Source organism: Chionomys nivalis, chromosome X (assembly GCF_950005125.1).
Source record: "Chionomys nivalis chromosome X, mChiNiv1.1, whole genome shotgun sequence".
In the NCBI taxonomy this organism is placed as follows: domain Eukaryota; kingdom Metazoa; phylum Chordata; class Mammalia; order Rodentia; family Cricetidae; genus Chionomys; species Chionomys nivalis.
Window position 1 is genome coordinate 127,714,198 of NC_080112.1, and position 17,754 is coordinate 127,731,951.

Below are 17,754 nucleotides of genomic sequence, written 5' to 3' on the forward strand. Positions count from 1 at the left end.
AAGATATGGTTTAGAAGCAATAACAACAAATTCCAGTAAGGAGAAGGGCAAGGAGTCTTAAATCTCTGAGCCTATAAAACAGGGAATGGCCTGAGTACACATTGCAGCTGATATGGGCTATTGATACTTGCCTGACCCCAATGCAACTCACCATTCATGCGGGTAGTCCTTTGCTTTTAGGATCCTATTCTCTGTCATTTTATAAGGTTTCACCTCATAAACATTTTTTTCAAACATATGATCAACTTCAGTACACTCTCAGCCACACTCTCCTTCCCAGTTTCAAACGAAAATGACTCCAATCACCTCACTGTGAGCACTCAGCTTCAGAAAAATAGCAAGATACCATGGGTCAAAAGATTTATGATCCCTAGGGCTGGGAGACTGTTTGGTCGGGAAAACACTTGCTACACAAGGAGGAGGACCTGAATTCAATCCCAGAACCCCAGGCCAGGTGGTGGTGGGTGGTGCACGCCTTTAATCCCAGCACTTGGGAGGCAGAGGCAGGCAGATCTCTGTGAGTTTGAGGCCAACCTGGTCTACAAGAGCTAGTTTCAGGACAGCTCCAAAGCCACAGAGAAATCCTGTATTGAAAAACCAAACAAAACCAAAAACCACAAAAGAACAAAAAAAAACACAGTTCTATCTGTAACGGCGTAAATGAATGCAGACAGATTGTAAAAATATATACAGCTTTAATGGGGAAATAGACTTACAGAACCACCGTTCCCACAGAGACCAGGAAAGCAGAAGCAAGTGCTGCAAGCATGCTCGCCAGATTTCTAGGTAAACATTAGCCCGAGGCGAACACGCCCCCTAAGGGGCGGGACTTATCCCTACATCTCCCCCTTTTGTCTAAATAAGACAGAACTAAACCAAATACAACTATATACAATAATAACAAATAATAAATATAACAAGCAATATTGAGAACAAAAGTTTTGCTAAACATTCTATCTCAAGGAGTCTAAATAATGTAGAGAGTAACTACAATTATATAATCTTCAACTCCGTCAAAGATCTGAGAAGGGAATAAATATTACTTAACAAACAAGATACATCCAAAATGTGCAACAATTGACAGAGACAACTGACTACCTGGGCAATCACCCAAAGTCTTGTTTGCAATGTTGAGTCAACCAACTTTGGTTAGCTCAGTCGGTAGAGCATGAGACTCTTAATCTCAGGGTTGTGGGTTCGAGCCCCACGTTGGGCGCCAAAATGTAATGGCATAAATGAATGTAGACAGATTGTAAAAATATATACAGCTTTAATGGGGAAATAGACTTACAGAACCACCGTTCCCGTGGAGACCAGGAAAGCAGAAGCAAGCGCTGCGAGCATGCTCGCCAGATTTATAGATAAACATTAGCCTGAGGCAAACATGCCCCCTAATGAGCGGGACTTATCCCTACATCTATCAGTCCCAGAACCCATGTAATGATGGTACATGTGGTGACAATCCCAGCGCTGGGAAGATGGACATAGGCTCACTGTATCTCACTGCAACAACTCACTTGAATGCACTTGTCAGCCAGTCTAGCCTGCTTAAAGACCTTCAGGCCTACGAGCTACACTCTCCAATAAAATGAGGTGACTGACTTTTGAGAAATCATGCCTGAGTTTGTCCTCTGTCCTCTGTGCACACATGCACTCATACACATGCACACCCTCACATACACATACACACACACACACACACCTACACACTTTAGTTTCATGGATTTTGTCCTTATTTGCCCAAATATGATTTCTGTTATCTAGTTTTATTTGGTTAATTTTCAAAGCCTCATCTACTGGCCTCATAATAATTTGGCAACCACCAATTTTAGTTAATTCTCTTATTTATCATGTACCAATTTTGTGTGTGCGTGTGTTTTCTATAAAACTATCATTCCCAGCCATGAGTGAGTGGTTTGCTTAAATTGTTTCAGGTTTTTGGCAAGATTTAGAGTGAGCGAACAGTGCGAAATCCCAACTGCACAAAGGGCAGTATCTCTCTTTGTAGTTAGCAAGAGTTGGAAAGTCATGCATGGCTGAAACGGAATTTTAGTCTTTGCTACTTAATGGGGATCATCTCTGCCTTGTTGAAAATATTACTCTGAGAAACATTCCTTTTGCATTCAATATGAAACAAAGACAGATTTCTAGTCAAATTCCATTTTTTAAAAAATGATATAAAAGCCTACAATTTTGAAGTCTCTATACAGATCAGTTCTATGTGGGTATTGGTATTTCAACTCAGAGAATTCTTAACAGATCTCAGAGCTGAATTAACAAAACAAGGGTTTACACAGCAGGCTCAGATTGGTTCTCCATGGTTGGAGCTCAGGAAGTTCATTCTCCCTGGAAACTTGAAAGGAGTGGAAGCAACTTGAGAGGGGAAGTGAGCAAGCTGCTTAAAGACTTTGCATAGATTTCAGATACCCCCACAAATCTATGTGCAGGTGTGTCTCTTGTGTCATTGGCACATTTACATGCCACATGCCCCATTCCTTTGCCCCTAATCACAATTGGAAACTATCCCTTGCCTATTGTAAACTCCCAGTGGGCAGACATTTTCAGGGAGCAATATCTCACTTTGTTCTCATTTTTGAATGGTGTGAATTGTGTATTCACACTTATGTACCTACCCCAGTACACACACACATGCACACACACACACACACACACACACCTCCAGAAGCAATCAAGTTTGAATCTTGATGTCAAATTGCAGTCTGACACCAGAAAACCCAGGATATTCCAATTTACTACCCTTCTTACTGAAGACTCTTTCTCACACCCTATCTCCCCAGCAATAAAAGCATCCTTTGGGGCTGGAGGTGAAATTCAGTTGACAGAAAACACAGAGCCCTGAATTCCACCCCAGTACTGCATAAACTGAGCATGGTGACACACATGAGTAATTCTAACACTCTAGAGTTGAAGACGAGAGGATCAGAAGTTCAAGGTCATCCTCAGCTAAATAGCAAATTGAAGGGTAGCCGAGGATACATGAAACCATGTCTCAAACAAAAAAGCATCTTTCTCTTGTGTCTTTGTTTCTATAGTAGAAAGGGCCCCACCCACTGGAATCCACATTTAAGCTTTCTTTTCTCTCCTCAGCTGTCTGCATTGCAAGCCAAGGTTCACTATCTCAAGTTCCTCAGCGACCTGCGACTATACGGAGGTCGTGTGTTCAAGGCAACATTAGTGGTAATTTCATTTTCTTTCTTTCTTTCTGTTTGCAGTCACAGAGGTCTGCCAAGTGTCACAACACAGGCTATCTTCAAGGAGTTGTCCCTGATGACAAAAACAAAGGCTGGGAATCTTTCCTTGTCTTCAATCCTAACTGACTTCATCACAGTCCGAAGATAGCTTGTGAAATATCAAGCCAGATAGCTTTGCTGTAGCAATCCTTGGAAAAAGAAAAGCAAAGAAACAGGGAAATCAAAGGACTCTTAACAATGGTAGTCTTTCAATCACTGGACCGGAAGGGGAAAATATCCACAAGTCTTACTTCTAAAAGCTTCTGACGTTTATAAATTTATTGCAGCATGATAACATTTACTTTCTATGTGATTCATAATTTATCAGTGCTTCCATACACTCATATCCACATCCTCCTAATTGGGTGATTTAGTACAGTGTGACCCAGAAAAACTTTCTGAAGAAAGCAATGTGATCTTATGAAAACAGACTCTCAGACTGAGATTTCCAAAGTGCTTCAGAAAGTCCAGGCTTTGAAATATTCTGTCATTCTCTTTCCCTCAGCAGGCAGAGAAGCGCTCAGAAGTGACTCTTCTGGTTGGTCCCCGCTATGGCATAAGCCATGTCATAAACACCAAAACCAACCTGGTGGCTCTTTTAGCTGACTTCAGCCACGTCAACAGGATTGAAATGTTTACGGAAGAGGAGAGCTTGGTGAGGGTGGAGTTGCACGTGTTAGATGTGAAGGTAAGGCTTTCAGATGTTGACCCTTGGCCCTGGCTTGAACAGATCATTTCTGATAACATTGATGGCACTCACCATGCAGGGAAGAGTTGATGTGTGCAGGGTCTCAAAGATGCCATATTGCAAAGAAGAAAAAAAGAAAAAAGAACAATAAATCTAGAGAACTCCAGTCCAGGGACTCTAGGCCTCATTAAATTGCTGTATGATTTGGGGACAGGTTGATATATTTCTTAGAGCACAGTTTCCTCATTTATGTACAAAAAGCAAGTCATCATCTCTCGGGCCCTTCTGATTATAGAATACTACTGGTGATCATATAACATCAGGGAAAATGTGTTCCCATTTGACTTCTAGACTAGATTGTTCACATGGGGAATCAGCAAGAGCTCTCCTAGATGTATTAAAATTCTCATTTTCTTTGGTTAAATTGGGATACCCAGCCCTAATGTCAATCCCACTACGGCAGAGTTGGAGAAGAAAATTAAGAGACACTGGGGTGATTATAGAGATTTTCTGCAAAGCTCATCAGAATGTGTTAGCATGCTCTGCAGCAAGAGATTACCATGATAGAGAGAACATGGAGGTTCACATGATGCCATGCCCTTAATTCCAAATGACTCCAATTGGCTTCCTAGACAACCACAAGTGTGGCAAGATTCTTGGTAGTTCATGGTCCAAGATGCTGAGAGAAATGGTCACATTGTAGGGAAAATACATAATGGATGGGAACTGGATGTTGTCATTAGTAATAGGAATAGTGTGTCCCAATGAGAATTGAGTGGGGAGATCCTGGAAATGGTCTTTTTAGACACAATTGGGAAAGTCCACAAGAGCCCAGAATAATGGATAACAAGTATTTATTTGGAGAAAAGCTTTCAATAAGGGGAGAGAGCTGTAGTCCTCTGCTCTCTGGGTACTGGAAGCTGCAAACAGAATTCCAACCACCACCCAAGAAAGCAAGCACACTTTTTGTCTGCGCTTATCAATTCACACATAGTACCTCAGACCATGCCCTAATGAGCTGGTAACCAAAAGGCTATTGGCTGAATGAACTCCACAGCACCTCCTCCTTTTATCTAAACAAGAGGGTTCTAAACCTAATACAAAACTATATTCAATAAGAACAAATATCAAGTATTGTCCAGGAGAAAGAAAAGGCAAAAACATATACAAAAGTAGAACTACAACCAATATGAACAACATCAAAAAGAAAAAGTATGCTAAATGTCCAGTCTAAAGTGATTAGCAAATGACAGAGATTATTTCAATAATTATCCTAACCTGAGGAGTCTAAATTTTATACTAAAGATGTCTTAGCTAAGTTAAGAGAGGAAAATAACTATGACCATCAAAGACATGAAAAAGAAATTAATATTACCTGAGTAAGCAAGAAGTGCAAGCAAGCAACTTCAAAAAGGTGCAGGAAATGACAGAAACAGGTGGCTACTTGAATCATCACCCAATGACTCTTATGCAATGTTGGGGCAACCAACTTTGCCTAAGGCCTCGAATATCCTACGGACCATTTCAGAAGCAGGAACATTCAAAAGACTTCCCTACTTTTTCTTGGCGAGTTTGGGCAATTGCGTTTGCTTGTATCCTGCTTGTCCAGTTTGGACATCATGCATATTGTCAGTAGTCAAGGAAAGGGCAATTCTTTGCCTAAAGGCCAATTTTGCTAAGAAGAAAACAAGCTCCAAGTGAAGTGTCTTCGGTGTCCAACATTCTCTTGGGAATAGATCAGTGCTGCCAAGAGAAATCATGTCTCATGTCAACAAAATCTTGAGTTATTTAAATGTCATATTTTACAGTTCTTTGAAGTGTCTGAAAATTACCTACCTATGCAGAGCACATCTCTGTGCATCTTGAGGACCTAACTAACATAACTAAATATGACAAACATGTCTGACTATTAACCTGTAATTCTTATAACCTATATAATTTAAAGATTATGCTTCACATTATAAAAATAAACAATATTTAAACATATGTGCAGTAATGAGGACAATGATCTTGAACTGTAATAATATATATAAATATCTTGATCATAGGTAGAAATATATAATGCAATATGATAAAAAAAATCCTAAAATTACATCAATATATAAACTATCTTAAGCAGAGGTAGAAACATACATACATACAACATGACAAAATAACCTTGCATTTGTGTACAAATATTGTAAACAGAAATAGGAGCATACTCAATATAACAAATATAATTTGAATTTTTATCAATATATAAATTATCTTAGACAGAAATACAAAGATAATTTTATATGTGTATCAATATACAAGAATCTTTACCAATGTAAATCATCTATAACTAATAGTTCACAAATAGATACACTAATCTACCTGTAATCCCATCCCATCTATTCCCAATTTTTTTCTTTTTCAAAAAAAGGTTCCTGATCCTAACTCATATTTCACCCCCAACCCTATATAACTCCTAACAGATGACAAATATCAATAACCCCGATAAGACAAAATCTGTTGGGAGAGGGGATGACATTTTCTGGAATTACTTCTAGCTGACATGGAGGCAAGGATATTTCTATGGGATCTTGTAAAAACTAAAACAATGATTAAGTCTCAAGAGTACTGTCTGTAACAATTGTAGACAGTCTCTGAGTAGTGGGTAAGGTTTTTCTGAGGTTCTTATTTGAAGTTCTGACCAGAGTTTTGTAAGAATGTGTACTATCTCAGTTAGTGAAAGTAGAATCATCTTGAGCAGTTTGTAGCCCAAAACTGATCTTTGAGTGGTGTTTCTTGCCTCAATGGTATCATATGAACCAGGTAGAATCATTGTTGTGGGACTCCCATCTTCTTTCTTAAGACTTCAGAGATTTCTGTAGGAAAATTTATTGTTCATTTTGGAGAACTTAAACATTATTAATATCAAAATGGAAAGTTTGAATTTTGATAGACATATATCAAAGGAAAGGTGCCATAGAGACAAAAATAGGTAACAGAAGAAGTAGAATTTTTGAAAGCAGAGTTTTGATAACTTTAGTCCCTAGATTTTTATTCTTCTGTCCCACACCAGGCGGCTCTAAATTAACAACATGCTTGGATTTAGAGAAGGAGAGAGCCATAGTATAGCACCAAAGCTAACTTTGTAAAAGGCGAAAGATTTATACGACCTGAAGAGAAACCAGAGTATAGCTAACTTTGATTTTTCAGTGAGTCACTGCTATTACTATATTAAAAAGTAAGGAGATATGGATGTTAAGGTAGTGAGATTTTTACCCTGCAAAGAATATTGGTATCATAAGTCAGATGGTTAGCTATCTTTTCTTCCTTAGATGACTAGATGTACAAGGTCTCTTGATTTAATGAAGATGGGTATTTTCTATTTTCCCACAAAGACAAGAACAGAAATGTTTTGTTATTTATAATTTTACTATGTTAAAATTAAAACCTTATTTTTAGACAAAAGGGAAGATGATGTGGGATGTCCTTCCATATATGTGTTGCTTTTATTGGTTGATGAATAAAGCTCTTTCAGCCAATGGTTTAGCAGAGTAAAGTTCAAACAAAGATACAGAGAGAGAGAGAGAGAGAGAGAGAGAGAGAGAGAGAGAGAGAGAGAGTAGGCAGAGTCGAGGAGATGTCGTGTATCACACAAAGGAGTAACATGCTGTACCTGTAAGCCACAGCCTGTGACAACACACAGATTAATAGAAATGGGTTAATTTAATAGTTACAGCTAACTAGTTAGATGCCCAAGACATTGGCTAAACAATAAAACTTATAATAAGCCTCAGAGTGGTTATTTCATAAGCTGCTTCAGGAATAGGTGGCCAGAGAAAAACTGGTCCAGGGGGACCAGCAGGACAAAAAATACTTCCAGCTACAAGTGTCATCTCTGAACTGACTGATGATGATGGGGTAGCTTAAAGATTAAGCAGGGACTGCAGTTCTGGTGGAAATGACAGTTCATGAATTTTGGATGGCAAGTGTTGTTCCAATAATCAAGGGCACAGTACCTGCAGTGTACTACTTCTGAGAGTGAGAAATAGAGACCAGTCACTTTCTTTTCTTGATCTTTTCTGTTGTCTGCTTTCTTCTGTTCACACATTTCTGTATCCTTTGCTCTTTCTTCCAACAAGAACACATCCTTGCAAGCCAATGAGAAATATTATCCTATCGGCGTATCATTCCATACCCAAGGTACATGGCCTCTTACAAGCTCATTGCTTCCAATTTTAACAGTGCCTCTTTTCAGCTCTAGTTTACATTTGTGGAAATTTACAACTTCTTTTAGAAACAATCTTTTTTCAGCTCTCTTTGACACTTTCCACATAGTTACAGTCTCAATTCTGACTTGCATTTTATTTCTCTTGAACACTCATTTTCACCACAGATCTTACATTTTCAAAGAGATTTTCTGAAGTGTGTGTGTCTGTGCACCCATACCGACACACACACACACACACACACGGGGGGGGGGGGGACAGAAGAGGTCATTGGCTTTCCCCAACTAGAGTTACAGACAGTTGGGAGCCACCAAGTAGAAGTGTAGGAAACCAAACTCAACGGCCTTTAAGAGCAGTCCTAGCTCTCAACCAGAGACATCTCTTCAGCCCCATGAATCTCAAATTTAATATTCCTGATGTTTTTATATCATAGGCTTAATTCTTGGTAACTAAAATAGCGGCCTTAACTATTACTCTTCGGACGTTTATCTATTGTAAAAAGAAAACCAGTGTTTCATGGAGCTTGGTACTTTTTTTTTTTTTCTAGAATGAGTTGGAAGGAAATTTTAAGTTCAGTGCATATATTCACAATGAGCATATGTGAACTCTATGTTGTTCCTGTTATGGTCATATTTCCTGCTGCAGAGAACGGGTGCATTCTCATTTGCTCTGCAGAAAATCTTTCCCATTGATTCTAACACCTTTAATCCGCTCCTCTCACTCCTCCCCACTTAACAGTGTGACTTGGGCTAGGTTGGTCCCCTGTTTCTCTCAGAGCTCTTCTGCTAGGTATGTCAACTTCTCTGTGAAGGCAACAGGCTTTGTCAATCATGTCTCCTAAAGGTTTTCTCAGTAAGGCAACCTTGTGTTGTCTCTGAGTTTCTCCCATTTATATTTCTCCAATGGAATGTTTACTCAGTAACTTCATTTGCTTACAGTTCATAAGCATTTATAAATACTCTATGGGGAAATACTTTAATAAAAAATACTTTCTTGTGTATTTCTTTGTTGTGCAGCCCATCATACTCCTTATGGAGTCATCAGATGCCATGAACCTGGCCTGTCTGACGGCTGGATACTACCGGCTGCTTGTGGACTCCAGGAGATCAATATTTAACATGGCCAACAAGAAAAATGCAGGCACACAGGACACAGGTATTTTCTTCCTAAATTCATGAATTACTGACCCTTGTACCTAACTATTGAGAACTGTCCCAACAATAGTAATCAGGAACAGAATTCAAAAGTAATGTCTTATACTTAAGAATACTGGTCCCAAGGGCTAGGGAGATGGGAAGTGTATTTCACACAAACATGAAGACCTGAGTTCCAGTGCTCAAAATTCACATGAAGCTAGACACATAATATATGTCTGTGTTCCCAGTGCCCCTACAACAAAATAGGAGGCAGAGACAAAAGAATCCCTGAGAACTTGTGGGCCAGGTGGCCTGGATTATACAGCTCAGCAGCAAACAAGAAAGAGATCCTGCCTTAAACACAGTAGAAGACAAGTACCAACATATACAGCTGTTCTTTGACCCCCACATGCATACTAGGACATATGTGTGCCTATATATACAGACACATATGATGAGAGAGAGAGAGAGAGAAAGAGAAATAGTATAGAATGCCTGCCTAGCACATGTGAGACTATTGTTTCAATCCCCGTTACCATGAAGAAAAGAGAAAATTTAGGGTTACACCTATAAAAAAAATGTAATGTCCAAATATAACATGGAACCTTTAAGAACTGATGACATTGATAACAATTTAAAAACATGCTGATTTACCCATTGCAGCTTGAATTTAATTTGGAAATGACAGGTACTCACTTCAAAGACAGTGGTTTTTATTGCTGTGAACTCTTGACAGTCCTTTTCCCATTCTTTCTTTTATTCTTGGTGCTTGTGGGATAGAACTCAGGTCCTCACCTAGTCTTCTGTACTAGACAGACACTCTGCCACTAGGCTGTTGTCATGGTTCTGTGACTACATTTTTTTCTGCCCCATGCTTATTTGGCCAGGACCCCGAGAATTAAGTCCCCTGCTGTAGAGTATCTCTTTCTTTAAAATCCTAGACTACAGCTTTGACATTTTATAAAGTCACAAATTTACTTATGTGTGTATGCATTTATTTAGGGAGACAAAATGTAAAACCCAAGCTAGCCTGGAACTCACCATGTCCCAGGCTAACCTCAAGTCATGGCATTCCTGGCTCTGCCTCCAGAGTGCTGTAATTCTCAGTGTGAGTCACCACACATAGTTTGGACTTGGACGTTCCAGAAGGAATCTCTTCTACCCTGGCACCCCCTAGTAGCCATAATATGGGAATTGATAAGGCAAAAATATCACCGAGTTCATACTAGCCACTTGATGGGACAAAAATTCTACCAGAGTAAGGTCAAGGAGGGTCATGCGTGTTAAATTAGCTGTTCCAGTGAGTACAAGTAGTTATGATTTGTTTCGTGACTTTTTCCACAGTCTTCATTTTCTTCTGACTGAGTAGATGCCCAATAAATATAGCTAAGAGATGCTACGATGCAAGTCAGAACTACTGAACAATGAAAAAAAATTAGAATCAAGGATCCCACAAATAGGAATTCTGTTTTTAGAAAAATGAAATCTGCCATCTAGACATAGTAGCACTCCTGTAATCCAAGTACCCAGAATTTACTCAGTGGAAAATTATTATGAATAACCACAAGTCTGAGGTCAGCCTTAGTTACATAGAAAACTCCAGGTCAGCTAGAGCTACATAAGAAGACTGTCTCAAAATAACAACAACAGTAATAGTAGTAGTAGTAGTAGCAGCAGCAGCAGCAGAAGAAGAAGAAGAAGAAGAAGAAGAAGAAGAAGAAGAAGAAGAAGAAGAAGAAGAAGAAGAAGACGAAGGAGAAATAAAAAGAATTATAGGGCTGATGAGATAGCACTTGTTGCTAAACCTAAAATTCTGAGTTTGATCTCCAAGACCCACATGGTGGAGAGAAAGAACTAACTTTTGTAAGTTGTCCTCTGCCCTGTACATGCTTGCCATGGTGTGCACATGCACACACACACACACACACATGTATGTATGTATGTATGTATGTATGTATAAAGAATTCTTGAGAACAAAATCATTGTTGCTATTTCTAAAAAGCAAAAAGAAACATCATTTCATTTTCAAACTGAACCCAAAACATAAATCTTCACTGTAGTATGTACATACATATCTGTACATGTAGACTTGTGTAATGTTTATTATGCTAGTTGGGAAACACAGAAGGAGTTTTAGCCATGGATAAGGGGCAGCCATACCAAAAGAAATAAAGAGAAGAAAGAAAGATACTCTGAAGGCACTTGAATTTCCAGGCCACGTTAAGTGGGTATGGGTTTTCAAAATTCTTGAAATTTGAGTTACCTCAGTCACATAATTCTACTAAAAAAATTAGCTTGGGAAGTAAGAATTAGAAAAAAATCTGTGTGCAATGCTTAAAATGATGTTTAGTGATTCTAATAATAGTCATTGGGGGACGATACAAAAATAATAATGAAAGTCAAAGAAATACAGAGAGGAGAAGCCCTGAGAGATGTAAATGAGTAAAAATGAAAGGGCCAAGGATGCAGCTTGTGGTAAAACAATTGCCTACCATGCACAAGATTCTGGATTCTATCCCCTGGGTCACATAACAAAAAAAAAATGAAAAGGAAGTGGTAAGTACATACAGAGAGTCTTGTGGTGAACATTTTTACAACCATGTTTTTCATTGAGGGAGATTTACAGCCATTCAACAATGACCTTTGAGATTCCAAAGAACAGTTGGGCAATTTAATGCAATCTTTTCACATTGGAAAACTGGTGTCTGGCTTTTTATTTTCAAATCATAAAGTTTACCCAGAAAATAAATCCTTTTTTCCCATAAGCTGTTGAAATTCTACAGGTGCAAGAACAAAAGGAAACTGACCACTCTAAAAATGGTTATAGAAGTCTTAATGCTGTCCAGCTTTTAGTAACACATGATGGGATGTTCAGTTGAAAGTGGAAGGGAAAATGACTTAGTTGTTAAAGGCATTATTACTGGGAGAAAGAATAAAAGTTTAGCCTCTCAGTGGTCTTGCTCAATGCTATTGCATGAATGAAGGTACAGATATGTGCTCTCTACACATTCGTCACTCTAACAGAGTGGCACAGACAAGCCACCGAAAGAACAAAATGTTGAAGCACTAGGCCTAGGTGAATAATAGCCTGGGTCTTAGTGTGATAGTCAGTTAGCTCTCAATTTGATCCTGCATCAAGATTGCCTAGGGCTTATGGTTTTGGACATAAAATAAGTTGTCATCTTGACGTAATCTAGAATAACCCGTTAGGAGAGTATCTTAGTCAATGTTCTACTTCTGCGAAGAGACACCATGACCATGGTAACACATTTACAAACAGCATTTAGTTGGAGAAGGCTTACAGTTCAGAAGTTTAGTCCATTGCCATCATGGTGGGAAGCATGGTGTCATTCAGGCAGACATAGTACTGGAGAAATAGCTTGAATGGTCTACATCTGGATCCACAGCCAACAAAGAGAAAGATACTGACTTGAGTATTTGAAACCTCAAAGCTTACCCCTAGAAACATACTTTCTCCAACAAGCAATATCTACTCTAAGGCCATACCTCCTAGTGGCTGTCAAGTAGTGAAACTCCCCAATGACTAAGCACTCAAATATATGAGTCTATGGGAGCCGTTCCTTTTCAAACCACCACAAGGAGATCCGATGAGGAGCTGTCTAGCTGGCCTACGGGCATGTCTGGAAAGGATTTTCTTGATTGTGTTAATTGGCATGGGAAAACTGAGTCCACTATGGGTGGTACCATTCCCAGGATTTATGTACTGTACTGTATAAGAGAGGAAAAAGTACCAGGAAATGGTGGCACACACCTTTAATCCCAGCACTTGGAGAGCAGAAGCAGGTGGATCTCTGTGAGTTTGAGACCAGCCTGGTCTACAGAGAGAGTTCCACAATAGGTTGTAAACCTACACAGAAAAACCCTGTCTCAAAAAAAAAGAGTGGAAGAAGTGTGCTTAGCACTAGCAATGGCAATGCATTCATTGCTCTTTGCTCTTGGCTGTGAATAGATTGTCATTAGATCCTGTCACCTTGATTTGCCGCTGTCTGTGATGGATTGTAAACTAGAACAAAAATAAGCCTTTGCTGCCCTAAGTTACCTCTTGTCAGATGAACTAGGATACTTAGGAGCTGTATGGCTAGTACAGCTTTGGAAATTGCCAGAAGGTCTCCTGAGATAGAGGAATGATAAAGAGCAAAGTTCTGATATCAGTTACCTTGCTCATTGCTGTGAACAAATCCCTGACACAAAGTTGCTTAAGAAAAAGTTTACCTTGGCTAGCAGTTTGAGGCTACTGCCCAACACGGCAGGGAAAGCTACTGTCCAACCTAGCAGGAAAGGCATGGGGGCAGGAACCTGAGGTAGCTGAGAACATCACATCGGCAGTAGGGAGGCCAAGAGTACTAACTGCTAGGTTAGCATTCAGCACTTTGTCATTATTGTTCAGTTTGGTACCCAAGCCCATGGGACACTGTCATCCACATCCAGGTTGTGTCTCCCTTGCGCTGTTAACATCTTTCTGTAAACACCTTCAGTAAGTGTGTCTCCCAGAGGCTGGAAAATCAGTAAGTCAACAATGGAGATTAGTTATTATACTTCATGCTTAGTTCAGTGAAGGCTAAGCCACAATTCCCATCCCAGAGTCTTCTAGGTCTCCTGGCCCATTCCAAGAAGGTAAATAGTATACATTATAGAAGAAAGCCCAAATGGAGCACAGATATTTTTCTTATCTCAAGTTGAGATAGACTTTATTCAGAACCTTCTAATAAGAACCTATAAGCTAACGTTTTTATCCTATCTTGAAACTTTACCTTTAAACGTTTTTAAAATCCCTGACTCTGCATACATATGCATTTATTGGCATTAGGAAACTCTAAATACATGTAATTGGTGCTAAGCTTTCTGACCTATTTAGTTTACTTATTATTCAAACTCAAGAGTTAGAAAACCAGGACAAATGGGCTGACTCCTGTTCTTATGAATAAAGTTTTATTGAAATGAAGCCATATACATTATATCACTTGCCTTAGGTTCTGACAAGAAATAATTGTAAATGTGATGACTTGGAAAAAGAATCAGAAATCGACTCTTTCATTGTTTGAAGGCCAGAGGTCTAAAATCAAGCTGTAGACTAAAATCGAGGTGTAGACATATCTTGGCTTCCTCCAATAGATCTAAGTGAAGATATTTCCTATTCCTTCCTATCACTGATAGCTGCCAGCATTCTTTGTGGTTAGAACAGTGATTCTAGCCGCTGCCTGTGTCTTCACACGGCCTTCAGTTCTTCCCGGTGTGGCCCAGATTCTTTTCTTTCTCTTCTGCCTTAAAGCCACTTGCCACTGGATTAAGAAACTGCACAAGTTATTCAGGATAATCTCATATCAAGATCCTTAATTAAGTAAATAAAACTATTTTCCAAATATGGTCACACATTCAATAAAGAAACATTCTTCAAGTGGACATGTCTTTCGGAGACTGCCGACTGCCATTCAACCCATACCCCCATGTGTTTACATATCTTTCATCTCTGGCTACTACTATGTTAAAATTGGTCTAAGAAATATCAAATATTTACTATTTGACCCTCTTTCTAGAAAGTCTTTGCCACATTCTTGTCTAAACTTATGGCCATGTTACAATGAAGCTCTGCTAATTATTCTGTCTCTTGGCAACAATCAGTCCTGTACACATGTGTGCGCACATATACACACATGCACACATACAAACACACTTAGAGTATCATGATCTATTTATTGTTTTTGATGAAATGGGGTTGACAGTTTGACTGCAAAGTAAGACGCAAATATGGCCAGTGTATTATTGCACAACATTATATAATTTGTGAAGAACAAAAACTACTCAAGTAAAACTGACTTTCTTTTCCAAATGTCACATATACCTGGGGTCAGTATGCCCCAAATATGGGACTGAGGACAGTCTGAAAAACAGAGGACAAGATAGTATGGCTCTGAATTTTCCTCAGAATGTTGCTTCTGGAATCAACACAACAATAGCCACAGAATGACCTACTTTTTGCTCTTGCTAAAGATCAGAGTAAATCTCCACATGTAAATTCCACATTAAAACATCTTTGAAGAGCAAATGACACAATAATATTTAAATTTGTGTTTTGCAATTTTCATTGGTGAGAAACATCAAGCAAATCTTCCCAAGTTCTCATGATATAAACAAATGTTGAAATGAGCCCAAATATTAAATATGACCAGAAATAGCTGAAAGGAGGTCCTGTGAGGGATCTGTCTTATGTATTCTATACACATATACACATACATATAAATATGAATACTGGCATTTATATATGAATATATTATACCCACTAAGGTTCAAGTAGGCTGAAAATAGAGTTACTACGTTTAGTTTCCTCATATATGTGAGAGAACTATGGAGATCCTTGCCTTTCTCATAACCCAAGGAAGAGGAAATCCATTATCATCTTTCACCAAGTACAGAATGTTAGATATCACTTCACAAAATAAATGAAATAATTTCTGGGAATTATTAAAGGAATATTACCTTTAAAGACTGTAAAAGTCATTTGACGTATTTCTGTTCATAGACATTATTGAGTCCTAATAACAGTAACAAGGGTAGAATTAAAACATCATCCTCTCCTCCAAGATGCTAGTTATTAAATAGCAACTCTATTTTATGCAGTGTCAATTTGGTTAAGAGCGAGTCTCCTAACCAAGGAACCTAACAACTGGAGCTTACATCAAGTAGTGCCCTATTTGGAACGCTGGGTGATGTACTAACACCGTGATAGTACAAGCCATTAAATTATGAAACACAGACAGGACTGGGAAGATGACTGAGTGGATGAGATGCCTGCTGTGCAAACATGAAAGCCTGCATTTGGGTCCATAGTAACCGCATGAAAATCCGTGTCTGGTGGTCTACAACTTTACCCCAACAATGGAAAGTGAACCCCAGAGAATTACTGGTGAGTCAGCCTAACTGAATCACCAAGCTCTGGGTTCAGTGAGAGACCCTGACTGGAAAATATAAGATGAAAAATGATAGAGTTAGATAGCAGTCATTTGTTTGGTTTCCATGTGCACACTCATGGCTGAGCATACCCACATATACACATATACACATACGTATAACTGCATACCAGAGACAGACAGACAGACAGACAGACAGACAGACAGAGAGCCTCTACCATCCCTAAAACCATACAACATAATAACCTATCTACCTAATTCTTTCTCTTTAGGAACAGAAAATAAAGGCAAACACAATGTCCTTGGCCCTGATTGGAACTGTATGCCCCAGATGACCACCTTCATTGGCGAAGGGGAACAAGAAGCCCAAATCACATATATAGATTCTAAGCAGAAGACAGTTGAGATGACAGACAGCACCTTATGTCCCAAAGAGCACCGGCATTTATACATTGACAACTCATACAGTTCTGATGAACTTAGCCAACCACTGACTCAGCCAGGAGATGCCCCCTGTGAGGCCGACTACAGAAGCCTAGCTCAGCGGTCCCTGCTGACCCTCTCAGGACCAGACACTCTTAAGAAAGCACAGGAATCCCCACGAGGAGCTAAAGTGTCCTTTATTTTTGGAGATCTTGCCCTGGATGATGGCATGAGTCCCCCAACTCTAGGCTATGAAAGACTGTTAGACGAGAATCCAGAAATGCTGGAGAAGCAGAGGAATCTCTACATCAGCAGTGCCAATGACATGAAAAACCTGGACCTCACTCCAGACACAGACAGCATCCAGTTTGTGGCAAATTCTGTATATGCAAACATCGGTGATGTGAAGAACTTTGAAGCCCCTGAAGGGATAGAGGAGCCCCTCTTACATGACATCTGTTACGCAGAAAACACTGATGATGCAGAAGAGGAAGATGAGGTGAGCTGCGAGGAGGACCTTGTGGTGAGTGAGATGAATCAACCAGCCATCCTTGACCTGTCAGGGTCAAGTGATGACATCATTGACCTCACGACCCTGCCTCCTCCAGAAGGTGATGACAATGAGGATGACTTCCTCCTGCGTTCTCTGAACATGGCCATCGCTGCTCCCCCACCTGGCTTTAGAGACAGTTCTGATGAGGAGGACACTCAGAGCCAGGCAACATCCTTCCAAGAGGACAAGGAACAAAGCAGCAGCCTACAGAATGAGGAGATTCCTGTGTCCCTCATTGATGCTGTGCCCACCAGCGCAGAGGGCAAGTGTGAGAAGGGACTGGACCCTACTGTCGTTTCCACACTAGAAGCCCTAGAAGCTCTCTCAGAAGAACAACAGAAGAGTGACAGTTCAGGTTCTTTCACCATTGTTACATTTATTCACTGATAACCATTGTCATCTCATCCTTTTGAGCCATTTGTCCTTGGAGTCCTGTTCTGTGATGTTTTCCATTTCATACGTGTCCCATTTCATAAATATGCTGATCCATAAATATATCATCATAGGGTTTTGTGTTAGGTGATTTCCTTTGTTGCTAATTTAAAAATAAATTATGACGCCCCTCCCCTTCTCTGGAA

The 17,754-nt window shown here is 39.5% G+C and overlaps 1 protein-coding gene across 8 annotated transcripts in view; it reads left to right on the forward strand.

The window, feature by feature from the left end:
• The window catches only part of Frmpd4 (FERM and PDZ domain containing 4), a 631,873-nt gene that overhangs the window by 607,149 nt on the left and 6,970 nt on the right, over window positions 1–17,754 (forward strand). For 7 of the 8 annotated variants that reach the window (XM_057759464.1, XM_057759460.1, XM_057759465.1 and 4 more), the window contains 4 exons: window positions 3,109–3,198; window positions 3,757–3,939; window positions 9,155–9,293; window positions 16,473–17,531. In XM_057759464.1, coding sequence (XP_057615447.1) covers window positions 3,109–3,198; window positions 3,757–3,939; window positions 9,155–9,293; window positions 16,473–17,531 — 1,471 coding nt within the window. The remainder of the gene's footprint in view (window positions 1–3,108; window positions 3,199–3,756; window positions 3,940–9,154; window positions 9,294–16,472; window positions 17,532–17,754) is intronic. The other variant, XM_057759459.1, reaches the window with a different exon arrangement.